A 19251-nucleotide genomic window follows, 5' to 3' on the forward strand; every position below is an offset into this window, starting at 1 on the left:
TAGCTGAAGCCGGAATTACCAAGTCATCTAGTATTTTTAGTAGATGGGGATGAGGCCCTTGTCCCTATCAACATGGGGACAAGGTGCTTTGGGGGCCTACCCCAAAGCACCCTCCCAATGTTGAGGGCATGTGGCCTGGTACGGTTCAGGGGGGGTGCTCTCTTGTCCCCCCCTCTTTTCCTGCGGCCTGCCAGGTTGCATGCTCGGATAAGGGTCTGGTATGAATTTTTGGGGGGACCCCACGCCATTTTTTTAAAAAATTTTGGCGCGGGGTTCCCCTTAAAATCCATACCAGACCTGAAGGGTCTGGTATAGATTTTGAGGGGGACCCCACGCCATTTTTTTTTTAAATTTTGGCCGGGTTTCCCCTTAATACCCATACCAGACCTGAAGGGCCTGGAATGGAATTTGGGGGGACCCCCACACATTTTTTTTTTTAAATTTTGGTTTGGGGTTCCCCTTAATATTCATACCAGACCCAAAGGGACTGGTAATGGACTGTGGGGGAATCCCGGGCCGTTTTTATCAATGAACTTTTATGTGTATTGTCGGGATCAACAATTCATTAATAGCCGGTGTCTTGCCGAGAAAGTTCCCCCGGCGGATAAGGACCCCCCTGTACTGCGCATGCGCTGCGCTTGCACAGTACAAACAACTACGGAGCCGCCTAAAGTCTCAGAAATTGAACAGCTGATTATCAGCTCTACATGGCGCCTGCACACTACATTCTGCCTTGAGTCCAGGTTCAAGCCCCACCATCCAAGTGGACATAGGACAGTGGAGTTAGAATAAAAATATGCCGAACAAAGCGAGGCCATGCCCGAAGCGTGGTGAGTGAAGTGAGCCCGCGAGGGGCCCTGTTACAGGTGCCCTATACAGCTGACTCACAGGTGTTCAGCTTCGGCTATTTTTGGCAGCTCGTACTGCGCAAGCGCTGCGCCTGTGCAGTACAGGGGAGTCCTTATCCGCTGGGGGAACTTTCTCGGCACTAGCGCTAGCACTTTTAAATGACTTTTTTATTCCTTTAGTAATGTAATTTTGCTGTCAGACTGTTCTAAACATGGGAAACATGCGCCACTTTACAGGCATACTATAGACACCCCCCAGGTACGAAATTTAAAGGAATATTACACTTTTATTGTTTCACTTTAAGCATTATTAAAAATCACTGCTCCCGAAAAAACTGCCATTTTTAAAACTTTTTTTGCATTAATACATGTCCCATGGGGCAGGACCCGGGTCCCCAAACACTTTTTATAACAATAACGTGCATATTAACCTTTAAAATTAGCACTTTTGATTATTCATGTTCGTGTCCCATAGACTTTAACGGCATTCGCACAAATTTTTTGTCTGTTCGCATGTTCTGCTGCAAACCGAACAGGGGGGATGTTCGGCCCATCCCTAGTTATCATTGAGAATCATGGGGTACAACTTGTCAAGCAACTCGGAGGTCCAAAGTCGCCCAACTGTGAAACAAGTCATATATGTTTTAATAGAAAGGAGCTCTCATTTATACTTACATTTACATCAGCAGAACAAATGGAAGTGATGTGTGCACCTGGGCCAGAAGCAAATGTGTGGGGATGCCAAACAAATCAATGAACCCCACCCACAACAAATCTAACTACCACATCCACCCCGCATTGATTAAGCACAAGTACATATCATACCCTTATCCAGAAAATGAGCAGCACCTCCTCTTTGCTAAAGAGGGACCTCGCCATGTCCACCTAGATGGAGATCCTGACCAGCACAGGAACTTCTGGGTGATTACAATGACTTATTTCTGGGTCAGAAGGCAAAACCACACTCTTTTGATCGCTGCTGCGAATATTTGATCGCAACCACAATTAGAATGTTATTATTTTTGTTTAATTGCAGATATGCAAATTTGTATTTCTACTTATGATTTTTAAAGGCGTTCGATAAGAAATGGTGTCCCTGGGTTAGCAGCAGGTGAATGACAAAAACAAAAGGCCCAGTTTGAGCCCTGGTTCACACTGACAGAGGGAGGAAATTGTTTAGCTGAAATTACACAATTTCATTCCCGCATGTCAGTCCTGACTGCAGGAGGAATTTTAGAGACATCTGTGCAGGTTTCTGCACTGATATCAATACAAATTGCACCCCAAAGTCGCACCAATTAAAACACATCAAATCGCACCAATGTGAACTAAAGCTGACACATACAACACTGCCTATCCACCAGCTGAATTCATTACCTGCAATTCTCCACAGCTGTTATATATAAAGATTCCACCTTTATCATTTACTTGCAGGTGTGCAGAAGCCTAGGTTTACATTGGAGCGATTTGTCTTGCGATTTCAGAGATCAAATTGCATAACTATTGGCAGCAATGGCGCTGTTCCAATTCGATGCAACACCAATTTTGTGGTGCCGCACCAATTTGCTAAAGTAGTTCCTGCACTACTTTTGCCGATTTCAGGTGCGACCAGGCCTGTACTGGCCATCGGGACTACCGTGAGTTTCCCGGGGGGCCGATTGGCAGTGGCCAGTTGTCAGTGAGTGACTCACTACACTTCTCTCTCCGACTCTCCATTGTGTTAGAATAACGCCAGGCTCCGCTCCTGCACCCGGCGGCACACAAGTACCATCATCATGATGCTGCCGCACTCACTCGTCACTCCCCCTAACACTCCCCCTAACATTACAGCCTCGGCCTCTTTGTCCCGGCACCGTGACATCACTCACGGCCGGAGGCGGCCCGGGGACATAGGAGGAGGTGGAGCCAGTGTAGCAAGCTTGCAAGACTGCAACCATGAGGAGCTGAGCCAGCGCCGCTGAGGAGGAGGATTCGGAACCAGAACCAAGTTGCAGCAAGTACAGACAGGGACCAAATCGATAGTGTGATTCAAGTAAGCACTAAATAAGCTAATCAGATGCTATACAGGATGCAGGCTGCATGGCATGATTAATAATAAACTGAGTAATATGTAATAGTAACTGTAATATGCAGCTTGGCGGGGGGGTAGGGGTAAATTTACTGTAAATGTACTGCCACTGGTCATGGTAACTGATGAATAATTTAATGCCACTGGTCCGTGACCAGGAGCAGGACAAAGAGATAGAACTGGAAGTTCAGTCTACATTGCCATCACAAAGAAATAGGAAGAAGAAAACCATGCCTGGAGAGATTGCTCATGCTGAAACGATCACAAGTCCAGAAAAGGCTTATGAAGTCACAGTGCACAATCAAATAATGGACACAGCTACAGAGACATTGCACAGAAGGTTCCTGAGTCATGGCACACTCTATGCTGACCTTGCATTTCTGGACCCAGGAAACTTCACTCAGTTAAAGTCCTCGTCTCTTTCACCACTGATGTTCCAAGAACTTAGCAAATGTCTGTCAAAGTTTGACAGTGAAGCAAGTGCTAAGAATCTACAGTGTGAATTAAGCAGTTTTGCTCTTCAGTGGGAAAGATTAAAAATGTCTCCACTAGATGAATACAAGGTAAAAACATTGGAGAATGAGAGTGAAGATGAGCAGGTTGAAATCCAGTGTAAGAAGTGTTCCTCATGTAAAGAATGCCTGCTGTGTTGCTACCAGATTCTCAGGAGGTTCAATCTAATGTCAAATGCCTACCACCTCCTAGGTCTTGCATACCAGTTCCTACTCACCCTGTCCATCACTCAGGTTGCTTGTGAACGTACATTTTCAACAGTTCATCAAAAGCAGACTCAGAACCAAGCTGTCACAAGAGCATCTGGAAGCTTTTATGTTGATGTCAACATAAAAGGACATCCTCTGCTCTCTTGACTCTGAAGTGATCATTGACAAAGTTGCAGAGAAAAGTGAATTGTTTTCTAAGCTTCTTCTATAGGCCCTAACAGTGATTTTGGACCTTTTTGTATGGTTAACCGTAATTCGCATTGTATGTTAGAGTGGATTTTTCTCTGTCTTTTTATGTTTGTGATTCCCACAAGTTATTGTTTGAACTGTTTCTTGTTAATATTATATTCAAACATAAGTTGTTATTTATAGCTGTTTTCCTTATTTATGACACCTGCCATTGAACGGAGTGTAACTTACACATTTCATTCTAAAGGCGTCTGTAATGTGGGAATGCATCTTTTTCTCTAAATAATAAAAAAAAAGCTGTTTATACATACAGTGGAATGTTTTTACTTATTTTTTTGCACAATTGGGTATAGTTTATATACTGTTTTTGTGTGTGTTTGCAAAATTAACTGGGCCGGTCTGGATGAAGTCTAGGGCCAAATTTTTGTCCCAGTCCAGCCCTGGGTGTGACTTCAATAGACATTTGTGTGTGAAGCCACAGGGATATCTATCAAGTAGTACCTGAAATCACGCTGACCTTGCTACTTTGAAATCGTGCTACTTCAAGTTAAGTAGCGCAATTTCAAAGTAGCTTCAATGTGAACCAGAGCAAAGAGATTTGTTTTTTGGTGCACAAATACATATTGAAATAAAATATAAGAGATATTGCACTTTCCCAAAACCACCACCCACAAAAACTAAAGAGAAAGAAAAGTAGAAGAAAAAAAATAAACACCACAACAAAGCTCAATAATGTACTTTTATTTTACCAGCAGAAAAAAAAATGTACATTCATTTACTAGCTTCAAAAAAATTTGGACAGGATATATGGTGCTACATTTAGCAATGGTATTTTAAGGGCCCTGCTCATAGGAGCTTACAATCTAAAATTTGACAAAACCTTAGAGTGGACACAGCTTTAATTTCAGTGTATAATGGGCAACACATCACATTTTTATCTGCAAGATTATAGAAACATACTTAACAGTCATTCTTACAAAGCATTCCAACATAATATTAAAAAAAGACTTATTCAAAACACCCACCACCAGCCCACAATCCACACATAAATACATTGGTGACCATGTTCTGCTGGAAGCTGCATTTCGGTGTACACAATTAAACAACAAGATCAAAAAGAGTAGGTCAGCAGATGCTTCCAAAGGATGTTTACATGATCAGACAGGAACAATACACACACAACATTGACAGCATGGCCACATAAACCCACTTTTGATTGAAAAAATGCACAAGAATTTCATCAAATCTCCCTAGTTGGGCATTTGTCAATATGCACAATATCATTCCTTCTCCCCCACAAATCACAGCAAAAAACCTGACCTTCTCAGGCCAAACAAACCCCCCTACTGCAGGCCTTTATATAAGAGAGGTTGTATTGTTAGCACATGGACACACCCAATAGAAGTACACACCCACCAGTATCTTTCAGTCTATCTCTTCATGTATGTCTAAAGTGATTGCACCTGATGAGCAGGAACACATAATACTATTCGCAACTATGTTAGCCCTTGGCTATATGCATCAAATCTCCAACTACAGGACAAAGATCAAAGTCCATTTGCATCCACATAAACAAAGCAACAGTTTTCTAAGCATATGTACCTGTGCAATGTAAACCCTAAAATTTGAAATGTCCAAGTCCCTGGGCATGATTAGTGCTAATAAACATTAACATCGGTCCCTGGCTGCAATGAGCTTCCAATATAAAGTCCAAAATAACTTTCTTACATTAGAACCTATTTCGACAGGAGACAAATAAAATGCCAGCATGTTTTTGGATTGTGGTGAGAAACCCACACAGAGAGAACATATAGACTTCAACACAAGCATTAGCATGTTGGGGAATTGAACCAGCATCCCAAGTGCTGCTAGACAGAACTGCTACCCACTTAGCCACCAGGCAGCCCAACGCATGTTCTCTGCATCTCTGTGGTGTGAACCAGCCCTAAGTCCATAGCCATGTTCAGTGTCACAAGCAATATACAATATATTGGCCTAAGTATTGGGACACCTGCCTTTAAACGCACACGAACTGTAATGGCATTCCAGTATTAGTATTGGGTTCAAAACTCATTTGGCCCACCCTTTGCAGCTATAATAGCTTCTGGGAAGGCTGTCCACAAGGTTTAGGAGTGTGTCTATGGGAATGTGTGACCATTCTTCCAAGTGCATATGTGAGAACAGGCACTGATGTTGAACAAGAAGGCCTGACCTACAGTATCCTCTCTAATTCATCCCCAAGGTGTTCTGTTGTGTTGAAGTCAGGACTCTGTCCAGGCCAGTCAAGTTCCTCCACCCCAAAATCACTCATCCATGTCTTTATGGACCTTGCTTTGTGCACTGGTCCAAATGATTTGGTGAAGGGGGTTATGATGTGGGGTTGTTTTTCAGGGGTTGGGCTTGGTCTCTTAGTTCCAGTTAAAGGAAACTCTTAAGGTGTCAGCATACCAAGAAATTTTGCACAATTTCATGCTCTCAACTTTGTGGGAACAGTTTGGGGAAAGCCCCTTCCTGTTCCAACATGATTGCACACCAGTGCACAAAGCAAGGTCCATAAAAACATGGATGAGCAAGTTTGGGGTGGAGAAACTTGACTGGCCTGCACAGAGTCCTGGCCTCAACCCGATAGAACACCCTTTGGCTGAATTAGAGTAGAGACTGCGAGCCAGGCCTTCTCATCCAACATCAGTGCCTGGCCTCACAAATGCACTTCTGGAAGGATGATCAAAAATTCCCATAGACACACTAAACCTTGTGGACAGCCTTCCCAGAAGCTGTTCTAGCTGCAAAGGGTGGGCCAAATCAAATATTAACCCTACGGACTAAGACTGGGCTGCCATTAAAGTTCATGTGTGTGTAAAGGTAGGCGTCCCAATACTTTTGGCTAAATAGTGTATCTGGAAAGGACTTTCAATGGTGATGGAACCCTCCTACACGTAAATACTACATTTAGACATAGTTATAGGACCTGGGAGATGAGACAACTTCTCTACATGAAGCAACATGGTTGAGGTTTGAACCCAGACCCTCAGGGATAACTAAGCAGAAGTTCTAACCTCTAAGCCTGGTTTCACACATGTGCGGTGCGAATTGAAGCTCAGGTTTCACTGGGGAGATAACAATCTCCTGTTCAACGGATTCATTGCGTTTTTGCTCAGGATTAGAGAGCAGGGAGAGGGAGAGGGAGAGGGAGAGGGAGAGGGAGAGGGGGAGGGAGGGGAGGGGGAGAGGGGGAGGGAGGGGGAGGGAGGGGGCTGAGGGAGAGGGGGAGGGAGAGGGAGAGGGAGAGGGGGAGGGGGAGAGGGAGAGGGGGAGGGGGAGGGAGAGGGAGAGGGGGAGGGAGAGGGAGAGGGGGAGGGAGAGGGAGAGGGGGAGGGAGGGGGGGGGGAGAGGGGGAGGGAGGGGGGGGGGAGAGGGGGAGGGGGGGGGGAGGGGGAGGGAGGGGGGGGGAGAGGGGGAGGTGTAGTGAGGAGAAAGAGAAAATCCTTGTTCAGAACGCAATGCATCTGCGAATCAGATGCGTTCCCATAGGAGATAATAGGCTTGTAGTTCGCACCGCAATGCCCAAAAAACGCACACGTTTTTTGTGCAATGCGCAGTGCGAATGCAACGCACATATGTGAACCAGATACATTCATATGAATGTATTTTAAAATGTCCTGCAAATTAGATGCGGTGTAAGCCGCATCTAATTCGCATAGGTGTGAACCCGGGCTAAGCCACGGAGCTGCCACACGTGAGAGCCTCCTACACATAACTACACATAAATACTGCATTTCTTTGGACATACAGGTGATGGAATTACATTACTCAAGAGTTATTCTTCTTGATTTATTCTGTGATATTTGTTTTTTTTTTTTTTTGTGGGTGAGAGTAGAATATTACCCTCAAATTTTTGGGAATTACATTTTGCTTTCTTATGTTGGTACACATATCACATTTTTTGGACTCAAATTATGAATATTTGGAAATAATAAAAAGCACAAAAAATTGTGATTCATTTTAAATTTGCATCAGCAATGGTATTGTTTGTGGATTATAAAGACACCTGTGTGAGTTTGGGTAAAGATTGTTGTGAGATGGAGAGTAACAAGTGAAAGTGACAGAGAAAAATATATTTTACCAAAACATCAAAACATTCCACATTCTAGCATTCTTAAAAACAAAATATTTTAAGTAGAAGCAACAATGTCGCAAAGGAAAATTTATTTCAGAGAAAGATACTTTTCATCTCAACATTAAAAGGTTTTTTTTGTGAAAGTTAGAATTGTTCCATTAGAATCAATGGCTGAAACTTGATTTGGACTAGAATAGAGCAGATTTTCACTTCAAAAAAATGCTCTCTAATTAGCTCTCATTTTGGTATTTACTATAGCGCCGGGTAAAAAAGACACGAGTTAAAATGAGAGCTATTTTCAGGTCTGAGCATGCTCAATTGTGTTGGCACCTAGTTGTCCAAAACGGGGAATTTTTCACTTCTCAGACTTTTAAAGATATTTTAGTGTAGAAATCACTTTTTCACACAGTTTAAAAGCAGATTATCTTTAAATAATATACCGCATATTTCAGAACCATTTAGGCAATTATATCATGCTCTAAACATTATTTCCATGTGCACTACTCCAGGTTTTAGCAGAGTAAGGGTTTGGGCACTATTTGGTTTCAGGGAACTATAGTAAATTCAATTTTGGGAGTATTTTCTCACCAGCGCTATAGTGAATACCGTTTTAGCGCTAATTAGCTTTGTTAGCGCTAATTAGCGCCACAGCTCTATAGTAAATGACCCCTGTGTGTTAATTTCTGAATGTGCAAAATACTGTACATTTCACAGAGTTTTCATAAGTGGTATAGTGAAAAAACCCATTTTAGATTTCCTAGTGGAAACAAACCCATTAAAGCGGAGTTCCACCCAGATTTATTTTTATTTTTTTAAGGTAATCCGTTCTATTACACATGTTAAACATGATTAATCCCCATCTTTAAACCAGTCGCCACTCAATTCCCGTTTTTTTATCGGACTTACTGTGTATATTTCCTCTGCAGAGCTCATCCATTTCTACTAAGGGCATGTGAAGCTACCTAGCAGTCTCTTATGGGATACGGTGATGCTGTATATCCAGCATGCACCTCCTGAACAACGCTAGCCTTCAACGCTGCTCACTGACTCCTGAGAAAGAATGACACACATCTCCCAGGAGCACAGGTGAGCACAGGCCCAGAGAGAAATGACATCAATTGCCACAGACTGGAAGTGGCAGAATAGAAGGGACCCCATAGTAGCAGTGCTTACTGAGTGAGTAAAAAAAATTTCTCCAAATGTTGTTGCTCAAGGAGAATGCTGTGGTTTTATGTAAAGTTCATTTTATGGGTGGAACACCACTTTAAGTGCAATGTCCACAATGTTCCAAGGATAGAATTCCCAAACAGCACTTTTTAAACTTCTTCTTAAACTCCAGATGAACAAAGTAACTCCACACCACCCCCAAGTGCAGTGAATAAGTGCTTACCAGAACTAAATCATAGTAGGTGAGGTTGAAAAGTCACACAAGTCCATCAAGTCCAACTTATGTGTGTGATTATATGTCAGTATTACACCCCCAATGACTGGGAGATCATAAACAGCATAATCATTATGCAAACGGGATGGCTGTATTCATATGTGATTAAACAATTGCTCTTATCAATCTTCCACATGAAATCAGCATATGTAAGTTCTCATTCACTGCACTAGGGTGATGAGGAGTCACTTTGTTCATCCAGTGTTTAAGAAGAAGTTTCACAAGTGGGAAAATTATGCCCAATTAAACATGGCTCAACCCCTCCCTCAGATCATCTGGCCATCCTGTTTATCACCCAGGAGTTCCTGGGATCTGAGTCATCCACCTGGACCCACGTCAAGGTGCCACACTAACATTAGCTTACTGTGGGTTCTGGTTTTCCAGAATTACCCAGTGAGATGTTTCATGCAAACAAACTTTGTTCACTTTTTCAATAAAAGTGTAATAGTGTTTTTGCACTTAATCCATTGCAACTGCCATTTACTATACCACTTGGATTAGCACTCCCTGTGAATGTTTTTAAAACAGGTGCAGCAAGTACAGAAACTGCAACATCAAAACACAATAAATAATTAAAATGACATGTCTCCTTATAAAAAGAATAAAAACATAAAAAATATGTATATATGGCAACAGGAGAATTACCTGTCAGTGAGAACGGTCTGGTTGTAGAAATCAAATACAGTCAAGTGCAAACAAAAAAAAACAGTGTTCAAGGTGGGGGAACCCTGGACCTAACAATTTGGTCAGAAGGTTTTTAGGTGGACCACCTAAAATTACTGCTTTAAGAAAGAAAAAGGAGTGTTGCAAAACACAGTAGATGGTGTTTCCTGGAAGCATTATGATTGGAGATGCTGACGACTCTGAGAACCTCAAACCATTGAATGCAGTGTCTTAAACCTGAGGCTGAAGAAACCTGAGACTTAGATGGATGAGATATGGGGTCCACAGTCGGGAAAGAAGCTTGTAAAGGAGGTACAATAGATGAAAGTTCAGGTCCTGGAAGTAGTTCCTCAAGTCAACTGATGAAGATGCCTGGAATTGATGATTTTGTTGTTTCAAAAAGAGTTTAAATAAAAATGCCCAGCGGTAGCTGATACTTCATTACTGAAATAGGGCTTAAGAGCTCTCTGTTTAGCAATGGTAATTGGGGAGATATCAGAAAACAGTTGCAAACTGTAGCCTTGGAGTGTAAGCTCCAGGTATTAATGAACAGCTTGCAGCAGCCGCTCTCTAGTGCGGTAATAATGGAATTTCATGATACCATCTCTGGGGGGTTAGTGTGGTTGTCTGCAAGTTAGTGCATGGTGTAATCTCTCAAACTCTAGGTGTTCAAGTGGAATATCAGGTGCCAGTTTCTGGAAAAAAGGCAGTAATCATACCTTGCAGATCAGTGTTGGATTCTGGTAGACTTCAGACTCTCGGAATATCTCGGTAAGCTCTGTTTTCTACATCCTCCTGTTTATCATGAAGTAGGTAAAGCTTGGCGTGGAGGTCCTTTAAATTCTTTCTCATTACCATCTAAAATGATAGTAGCATCATCCATGTGGTGATCTAACAAATTTGCACAGTGGCTAGGTTCTTTTATTTCCTTAGGGAGTTCTGCAGATACAGTAGCTTGTGGGAAGCTGCAGCAATTTCCTCCTGCACTATTGCTCTAAATTTGAGCAACATAGATTCCTTTGAAGACTCATATAGACTCATTAAAGCAGATGGGTACTGGATGCTATCTTCCATGGATGCAGTCTTCTGAGAAGAGTCTTATGGTCTCATCAGCTTCCGGTGGTTCAGCGGCCCAGTGTTGGGTATTTAGAGTCTACTATGTTGCGTTTAGCACTCAGGCAGCTCAGAGCAAAATAGTCATGCTGTCATGTCCATCAACCTCATGCATGATACCCCCAAATGGACAAACATTTCATTCACTTAGTTTGGAAGACTAGCCTGCTGAAAGTTAACATTTTATTGAGACTCTTGTATTAGTTTATAGTGATCTAGCTACCCAAGGCATATCTTAAGCAGCTAGATTTCTCAAAGGTTATCTGAAAAGGCAAACACCCTAGACTCAAATGGTCTTTATTAAATACCCTCAAAGACAGGGAGGGCTAAATGTTGCAGATAATCAAAAATAGAACTACTTCATTTAACCAAAATAATTGATCGGAACTTACACACCCATTCTAAACTCTGGACTAACATAAAGCAGGGCTGGTTCTCTTCACCCTTGTCTTACATCATTTGGTTAAAAGACATGAGTTGCCCAAAGAAAGGTGAACAAGAGCAACAAAAAAATCACTAAGTTGAAGCTGATGTAGTGATTTTTGTTTGTTGTTGTGGTTCACCTTTACAGTGTGTGGTATTTGCATCTCTTTTTGAATCAAACAAGTAAGCTGTACTTTTTTATTTTTTTTTTTAATATCAAACAGGGTTTTATTTTCTTGTCAAAAGTGCATACATGGTATAACATACATTTAGGATACATCGCATATCATACAGGTTTGCAGACATAAATTGTATACATGGTCTGAAACTATATTGCCGTATTGTGATCATATGGAAAAATAAGAGATTTCTCCACGAGATGACCGTGTGTTCCGCTCATATTACCCATGGAATATGGAATGAGAGGTCTACAGTGTGGTAACTACCTGAGTAAAGAGTCATAGGTTATGTTATGAACAGATGTCGGATTTTTGTAGCCAGCGGTCCCAGGTTTTTTTGTATTTGGCAGGGCACCCTCTATTGACGTATATAAATTTTTTGTACGGTAGAGTCTTATTTTTTTCCGCCTTCCACTCCACAAATCTTGGGGGCAGGGGCCTCATCCAATTTCTAGCAATCACCTTCCATGCTGAGAACAGCGTCTCATGCAGGAACATCTTTGTATACTTATCAATAGTGTCAGGGAGTACCTCAGGAGGCATTGTTTAGGGTCCAATGCAACCGGAGAACCCATGTTGTCATGTAGGAAAGTCACGACTTGTGTCCAAAGACCCTGTATTTTGGGGCATGACCATAGTAAATGAATAAACGTGCCTTCTTTCCACACATCTGGCAGAGAGTAGATTGGGTATTTTTATATCTAGCCACCCTGATGGGGGTGAGGTATGCCTGATGAATTATGTAAATTTGGGTTAGTCTATCTGAGAGTTCAGGTGAGGCTGCCCTACAGGATTCCAAGGACTCCTCCCATTCTTCGTCTTCTAGGGGACCTATTGCTCTCTCCCAGCGGGTTTTAAGGCTGTAAGCTAATTTGGTGGATATCGGGGTGGCAAGCATAGTATAAAAGGCCGATGTTAGTTTTTGGGATCTGTATTTTCAACTATTGCCATAACAACATTGGGAGTGGGCTGGGGGGGACATTGGAAATTGAGTTTGGGCTGCATGTTTTACTTGCAGGAATCTAAATATCATGTGGCTAGGGAGTGTGAATTTTTCGTTAAGCAAGGTGAAGGTTTTGAGGGTTCCATTTGTGGTCAATTGATGCAAATATATGATGCCATAAGTGGACCATAGGTCCGCATCAGGCAATTGTAAGAATTCAGGTAGGTTTTTATTGTGCCACAGTGGGGTGTAGTCATTATATTGAAGAATAAGTAAGCTGTAATTTTTAAATATTTTTAAGTTATGTTTTGTGAATGGGGACATGTAAAAAATATAGATTAAAATTTGTCTACAAAAGTGAAAATGCACTTTAAAGGAACCAAAAATCCTGAGGAATCGATTTGCATATCCGATCCACAGCTTTGCATAGTGTAAATACAAAATGCACTTTTTTTGCAACTGTTTTTTAAGGAGGAGCACATATAGATATATATTTAGGCACTGTAATAAACACATTAAATTACAACCTATATATCAGTAAACAATAGCATTCTGTTGAAACTAGTTGATAGATTACTGGTTCATTCGCCCAATATATTAATGTGTACGTGCACCATGATACAATGGTAGAATCCTGTCTTGTTTTCCTATAACTTCTGACTACTGTTCAGCAATCTTTGAAAATATAATTTCTTCCAGGTGCGGGACAACAGTGCCCATAAAACAGTGGAATGTTTGGGAAAGGAGCAAGCAGTGATACATGCAAGATGCCTGAACAAATAGCAAATAGCTTAAAAAAGAGAAAATCCACTTGACAGACTGAACATTAGCAATAATCAATGATCAAGTGGATATCGAAAAGGGTTACTCATCTTTCTGTATTATTAACAATGACAATCAGAATACCTTCTGTCTCTTAAAGAACATATTACTGAGGGGCTTACAATTTTTTAGAGATAAACGAAAAGCTGAAATAAATTATTGTGGTATAACTATTTCACTGTGTGATTGTATAATGTTGAACATCATTTCCAGGGACAAATATTCAAAAACAAAGAACAATGTTTGTAAATCATGAAGTATTACCAAGAAAAAAACACATAAATAAATAAATAAATAAACTGGCCATTCTGAAGCAGCTAAGTAAATATATGGATAGAGGAATGTTATCCTATTGTCATATTTTGAAGCACATGACAAAAGCTGCAAACATACAGCTACAATATCACAATTTATTTTCAGTGCTTCCAATACTGGTGCACACCTATAAGTACCTTATATAAACATGAAAATCTGTAATCTTCATGTCCTTAGAGGTTTAATGATAAAAACATTAATATTTTTTTTCCAATTCTGGGGTATTTTTGGAATTTTATCAGCTGCTAAATGTTGTCTGTGTAAGCATTAAAGAGATTTTCCCTTAACTTTTGACACCCATGAAAAAGACGGTTAGCGAGCAAAATGTATTTAAGTGAGGATCAAGATAGCTAAATTAACCTCAGAGAGGCCCTATCTTTTCTTTACTCCATTTTATACTGTATCTAGCAAATGTAGGGTTCACATTTAAAAAAAAAACACTATCCAATTTTTCAATTGGATTACTTTTATTTAAACATTTGCTAAGCCACCCCCACACCTCTCCCTATTTTATCTACATTAGCCCATAATTGTAAAGATGTAAGTAATCATATCAATGCTGACACATATAGCACAACACAAACTAATGGAGCCTGTTCTATAATAAAAGTGAAAACATGGAAATACTTACATAAATGTCTGCACCATAAAATCCATCCTGATAAACAACACTGCAAATATGCATACACAGAGAAGATACAGATTAGTACAAGGCAATAAACAATCATGTGAGACAGTTATAATGAATCATAAGAGATAGAAAAGCATGTAATAGGTTATTGCATACATGTTTGCATTACTCAGTAGCTGCTACATAGATAAAATAATTACAGATGTCTAGATGTTAATGTTTATTAACTATTACCATAACACAATTCTGTCACTGCTGTAGTTTCTAAAAAAAAGAGCTTGTCAATTCTTTGATTTTACCATCAAATATCTACAAAATGACTGAACATTCTCATCACCTGAAACTTTAAGCAAATATTGTGGAAATAGTGATTTTACAGCTACATTTTAAATGGACTTTTTTATTTAAACTTCTAAAATAATGTCTATGTTGCCCCCCTAGCAGTAAGCAATTTGAGATTTCTTTTTCACATTATAAAATTAACAGTTGAAATGTAATTGGCAGAAAGTAGCAATGTAGTTGACTCTTCTTTAAATATACATAACAAACAACCTAAAGAAATAGGCAAATAAGAGCGGAAGCCTCTTTCATCAACAGCTACCCTATCCACCTGCTACAATCTGATTGTGAATCCTTATTTACCAACAGTTATGCAGTAAAAGGTACTACCTAGAGCAGTGATGGCAAACCTTGACACCCCAGATGTTTTGGAACTACATTTCCCATGATGCTCAACTACACTGCAGAGTGCATAAGCATAATGTAGTTCCAAAACATCTGGGGTGCCAAGGTTCGCCATCACTGACCTAGAGTTTCTTTTCAACTGTTACCCAGTCAGGCAGGTCATTGCATTGTATAGTAGCTTTGGAAATGTAAAAGTGGCCACACTTTCTGCAATATGATCATATGAGCTTTGGAAAACCTCCTTTAAAACTACTAGAAACTATGTAGTTCAAAACATTAATCACCTAAACAATACATTAAAATTATATCTACTCATGTAGGTCCTTGTGCTACAAGTTATTAGTAGATCTAAAGGAGAGTGCAAAATCATTCGGTAATAATATGTAGAGTTTTAGAACCATTATTGAAAGATTAATGAAAAATATCAACAAAAACACTATAATGACTACAAAGACCTAACTTGAGTCACCTGGTAGTAATTTTCAACTACATTAAAGCCCAACTCCGTGACATCTAAAAAATCTCTCTTGCAGTGCACTGTGCCCACATTGCACAGATTAACTTCTTGGGGAGAGTAAAAGTACCTTTACTTACACAATCCTCCACTTCCCTGGCAAAATGTACTCCCACATGATCCAGTAGTGGACTGTCCCTTGGTGTTCTCATGTCCAATGCAAGGCATTGAACCCTGAATCAGTCTAGATGTCATAATAACCTTAGACTGCTGGAGCATGGGTGAGAAGATGCTGTGGGGACCAGTCTAGCAGCCCAAAGGAGCATTTGTATGTAAATCTACTTTTTATGACCCCTAGACCTAAATGAGCAGCCCCACTGCAAGGAAACATTTTCAAGTTCCCTGTAGTTCAGCTTTAATCGAACACACATATACATAAAGCAAGAACATTTTCTGTATCGGTATTGCCCAGAACTGCTATACTGTACAGTATGTGCTTCTGTAAAGTGTCAAATAAAAAATCTTCTACAAATCTGACAAGCATTGTCTTACTGTCAGTCTAAGGCCAAAACATTTAATATATTCTTTTGTTAAGGCTCTACTTATCTGCAAACATTTATGTAGCAATATTGAACCATTAAAATAATTCTGTTTTGACATTGTAATATCTTTAAAGTATGTCCTATAAACGTATTACCCTACTTCAAGTACATTTTTAATACAGAAGGAAATGCTGCTGGTTAGTATGGAAATTCACACTTTATGAAGTATAATGTGCTCCTCAGAATGCATTATTAATCACCTTTAAACATAAGTCTAAAGCATATGTTAATATAATTGGTGGAAATTGAACAGTTATCATGAAATATGATTCAAGATAGTTGAAAACACCTTTACTCTAGGACATAATCTAATGATTTTTGACTTGTTTTCTTTTTTATTTATTCAAATACGTGTTTATTGAAAAGAGGCAGGGTACAAAGCCTGATCAGATATATGTTGAACTCATGAAAGAAGATGACTTAATACTCCTTGCAACGATCAAAAACTCACATAGCCCTAATACAGGAGACACACTTTAGATCGGATACTATCCCTAAACTACAGAATAATTACTTAGCCACGGTCTACCATGCCTCCAACGCAGAGGCAAAATCCAAACGTGTATCCATTTTACTTTCCAAACATTTCCCCCTTCAGGTCACTGATGTCAAAAAAGACCCACAGAGCAGATTCCTGTTCCTCAAGGGCAATCTACACCAAAGGCCCATCACCATAGCTAATATATATGCCCCCAATTCTCACCAAGTTGCATTCTTTCAAACCACTCCCCTACAACTCATAAGCTTCCAATCTGGGACCTTGATAGTCGGAGGCGACTTCAGCGTAGCGCTGAATCCCTCTCTGGACACCTCTAATGGTGCCTCCTCTCTAACCTACAGGGCTCTATGAGTGATTAAATTGCAACTTGCTACCTGACTGCTCCATGATACTTGGCGTGCGCTCCATCCCACGGTGAAGGATTTTACCTTCTTCTCCGCCCCTCACAACAAATATTCTAGGATCGACCACTTCTTTCTTTCACAAAATGATCTATCCTACCTCTCGAAAGCCACAATTGACCCCATGGTGCTCTTGGACCACAACCCCATCTCCATGACAATAACCTTGCCAATGACCCAATCCAGATCCAATATCTGGAGACTTGACAACTCCCTCTTGACTGACCATGCTAACGTACAACAGATAACCACAAGCCTCTCACATTATTTCAGGGAAAATAAGTCGGACGACACCTCTCCTACCACCACATGGGCCGCACATAAATGTGTCATCAGAGGGGAATTCATTTCCATAGCCGCTAGATGTTCCAAAGCTACGCAGGCTCGCATTAACAAACTTACTGCACGCATCAGCACATTAGAACGTACCTATAAAGCTTCGCTAGCTGGATCCTCTTTAGCCGATTTCACTCAGGCTAGGGAGGAACTTCTCAATGAAATTAATAGTAAACTAAAACGTAAATTTGCCCTGACCCAAAAACTGTTTTACGAATTTAGCAACAAATCGGGTAAACTTCTGACAAGAGCTCTACAAGCCAAGAGAGCTTCCCAAGTTATTCACAAAATCAAAAACCCCTCCGGTGACACTCTAGCTACCACGAAGATATTTCTGACCAATTCCTCCGATACTTCTCCAAACTATACAATCTTCCTCCAGCACACCCCTCCAAAACTACCCTTGAGCGCACATCATTTCTCTCGGATTTTCTAGCTAAACACGGCCCACCCCCATTGACCCTAACTGAATCTTCGGACCTAGATCACCCACTCACGATAGTCGAGATCCTGACGGCCCAAAAACCAGATGAAACCAGGCAAAAGTCCGGGACCAGATGGCCTGGCGGTCAGTTACTACAAGTCCTTCCCGGACATCCTCATTCCCAATCTCACTTGAGCCTTCAACGATCTCTCATCCTCTGCCACAGCAGGTAGAGACATCCTTGAAGCCCATATTACCCTCCTCCCCAAACAGGACAAAGACCCTACAATAGTCTCCAACTATCGTCCGATCTCACTCCTCAATGTAGACGTTAAGCTCTATGCCAAGGCTCTGGCAAATCGAATCTTACCCCTGCTTCCCAAATTAATCTCTTTGGACCAGGTTGGGTTTGTCCCCGGCAGGGAGGCTAGGGATAACACCATTAAGGCTCTAAATATTCACCACTGGCTCTCCAAAACGTCTACACAAGGCTTTTTAACAGGGTGGCCTGGGACTACATGGAGGCAACATTACGCGTAATGGGCTTTCCACCCCGCATGCTACAGATGATCCTGGCCCTGTACTCCTCCCCGATAGCTAGGCTCAGGGTCAACGGCCGCCTGTCCAACGCCTTCTCGATTTCTAATGGCACCCGCCAGAGATGCCCCCTATCACCTTTGATTTTCATATTGACTTTGGAACCCATGCACCGTAGGTTGCGTGACAACACGGACATCAAGGGCAGAGCCTATTACCACTATCCCTAGCCTCCTAGCAGACTTCACAATGTTCAAAACCTTATCTAACCTACAGATCAACTTCACGAAGTCAAAGGCACTCAATATAACACTATCGAACATACTCGTCGCGCAATGCAAACACAACTTCCCCTTCGGACGGGAAGCCAGTGCGATAACGTATCTAGGCATCAAAATACAGACCAACCTAAAAGACCTATACGCTAGAAATCTCCAACCCGCTTTACAGAACATACAAGGGGACCTCCAGAAATGGCACCTTGGCTCCTTCTCTTGGATAGGCAGAACCGCCATTTTAAAAATGAACGTCTTGCCTAGACTCCTTTACCTCTTTCAAGCGATATCCATTAGACTACCCAAGTCCCTTTTCAATGCTTACAAACAAATGTGCAGAATCTTCATTTGGGCAGCAAAGACCCCCAGATTAATCTGGGATAGGTTAGTCCTCCCCAAGTTGTCAGGGGGCCCTGACCTCCAAAAGTACCATTGGGCATGTCACCTAACCAGGATTGTTGATTGGCACTTACATCGCACCAATAAGGATTGGATCACTTTGGAGGACTCATTTACAAGTACACCACTGTCCAACCTACCATGGATTAATCACAAACCCACCTCT

The 19251-nt window shown here is 41.1% G+C and overlaps 1 protein-coding gene across 7 annotated transcripts in view; it reads right to left on the reverse strand.

Moving 5' to 3' along the window:
- RBFOX1 (RNA binding fox-1 homolog 1) overlaps positions 1 to 19251 on the reverse strand; it is a 2292172-nt gene that overhangs the window by 396305 nt on the left and 1876616 nt on the right. For all 7 annotated transcript variants that reach the window (XM_073633001.1, XM_073633002.1, XM_073633003.1 and 4 more), the window contains one exon: positions 14475 to 14514. In XM_073633001.1, the coding sequence (XP_073489102.1) occupies positions 14475 to 14514 (40 nt within the window). The remainder of the gene's footprint in view (positions 1 to 14474; positions 14515 to 19251) is intronic.

This window comes from Aquarana catesbeiana, linkage group LG06 (genome assembly GCF_042186555.1).
Source record: "Aquarana catesbeiana isolate 2022-GZ linkage group LG06, ASM4218655v1, whole genome shotgun sequence".
NCBI lineage: Eukaryota > Metazoa > Chordata > Amphibia > Anura > Ranidae > Aquarana > Aquarana catesbeiana.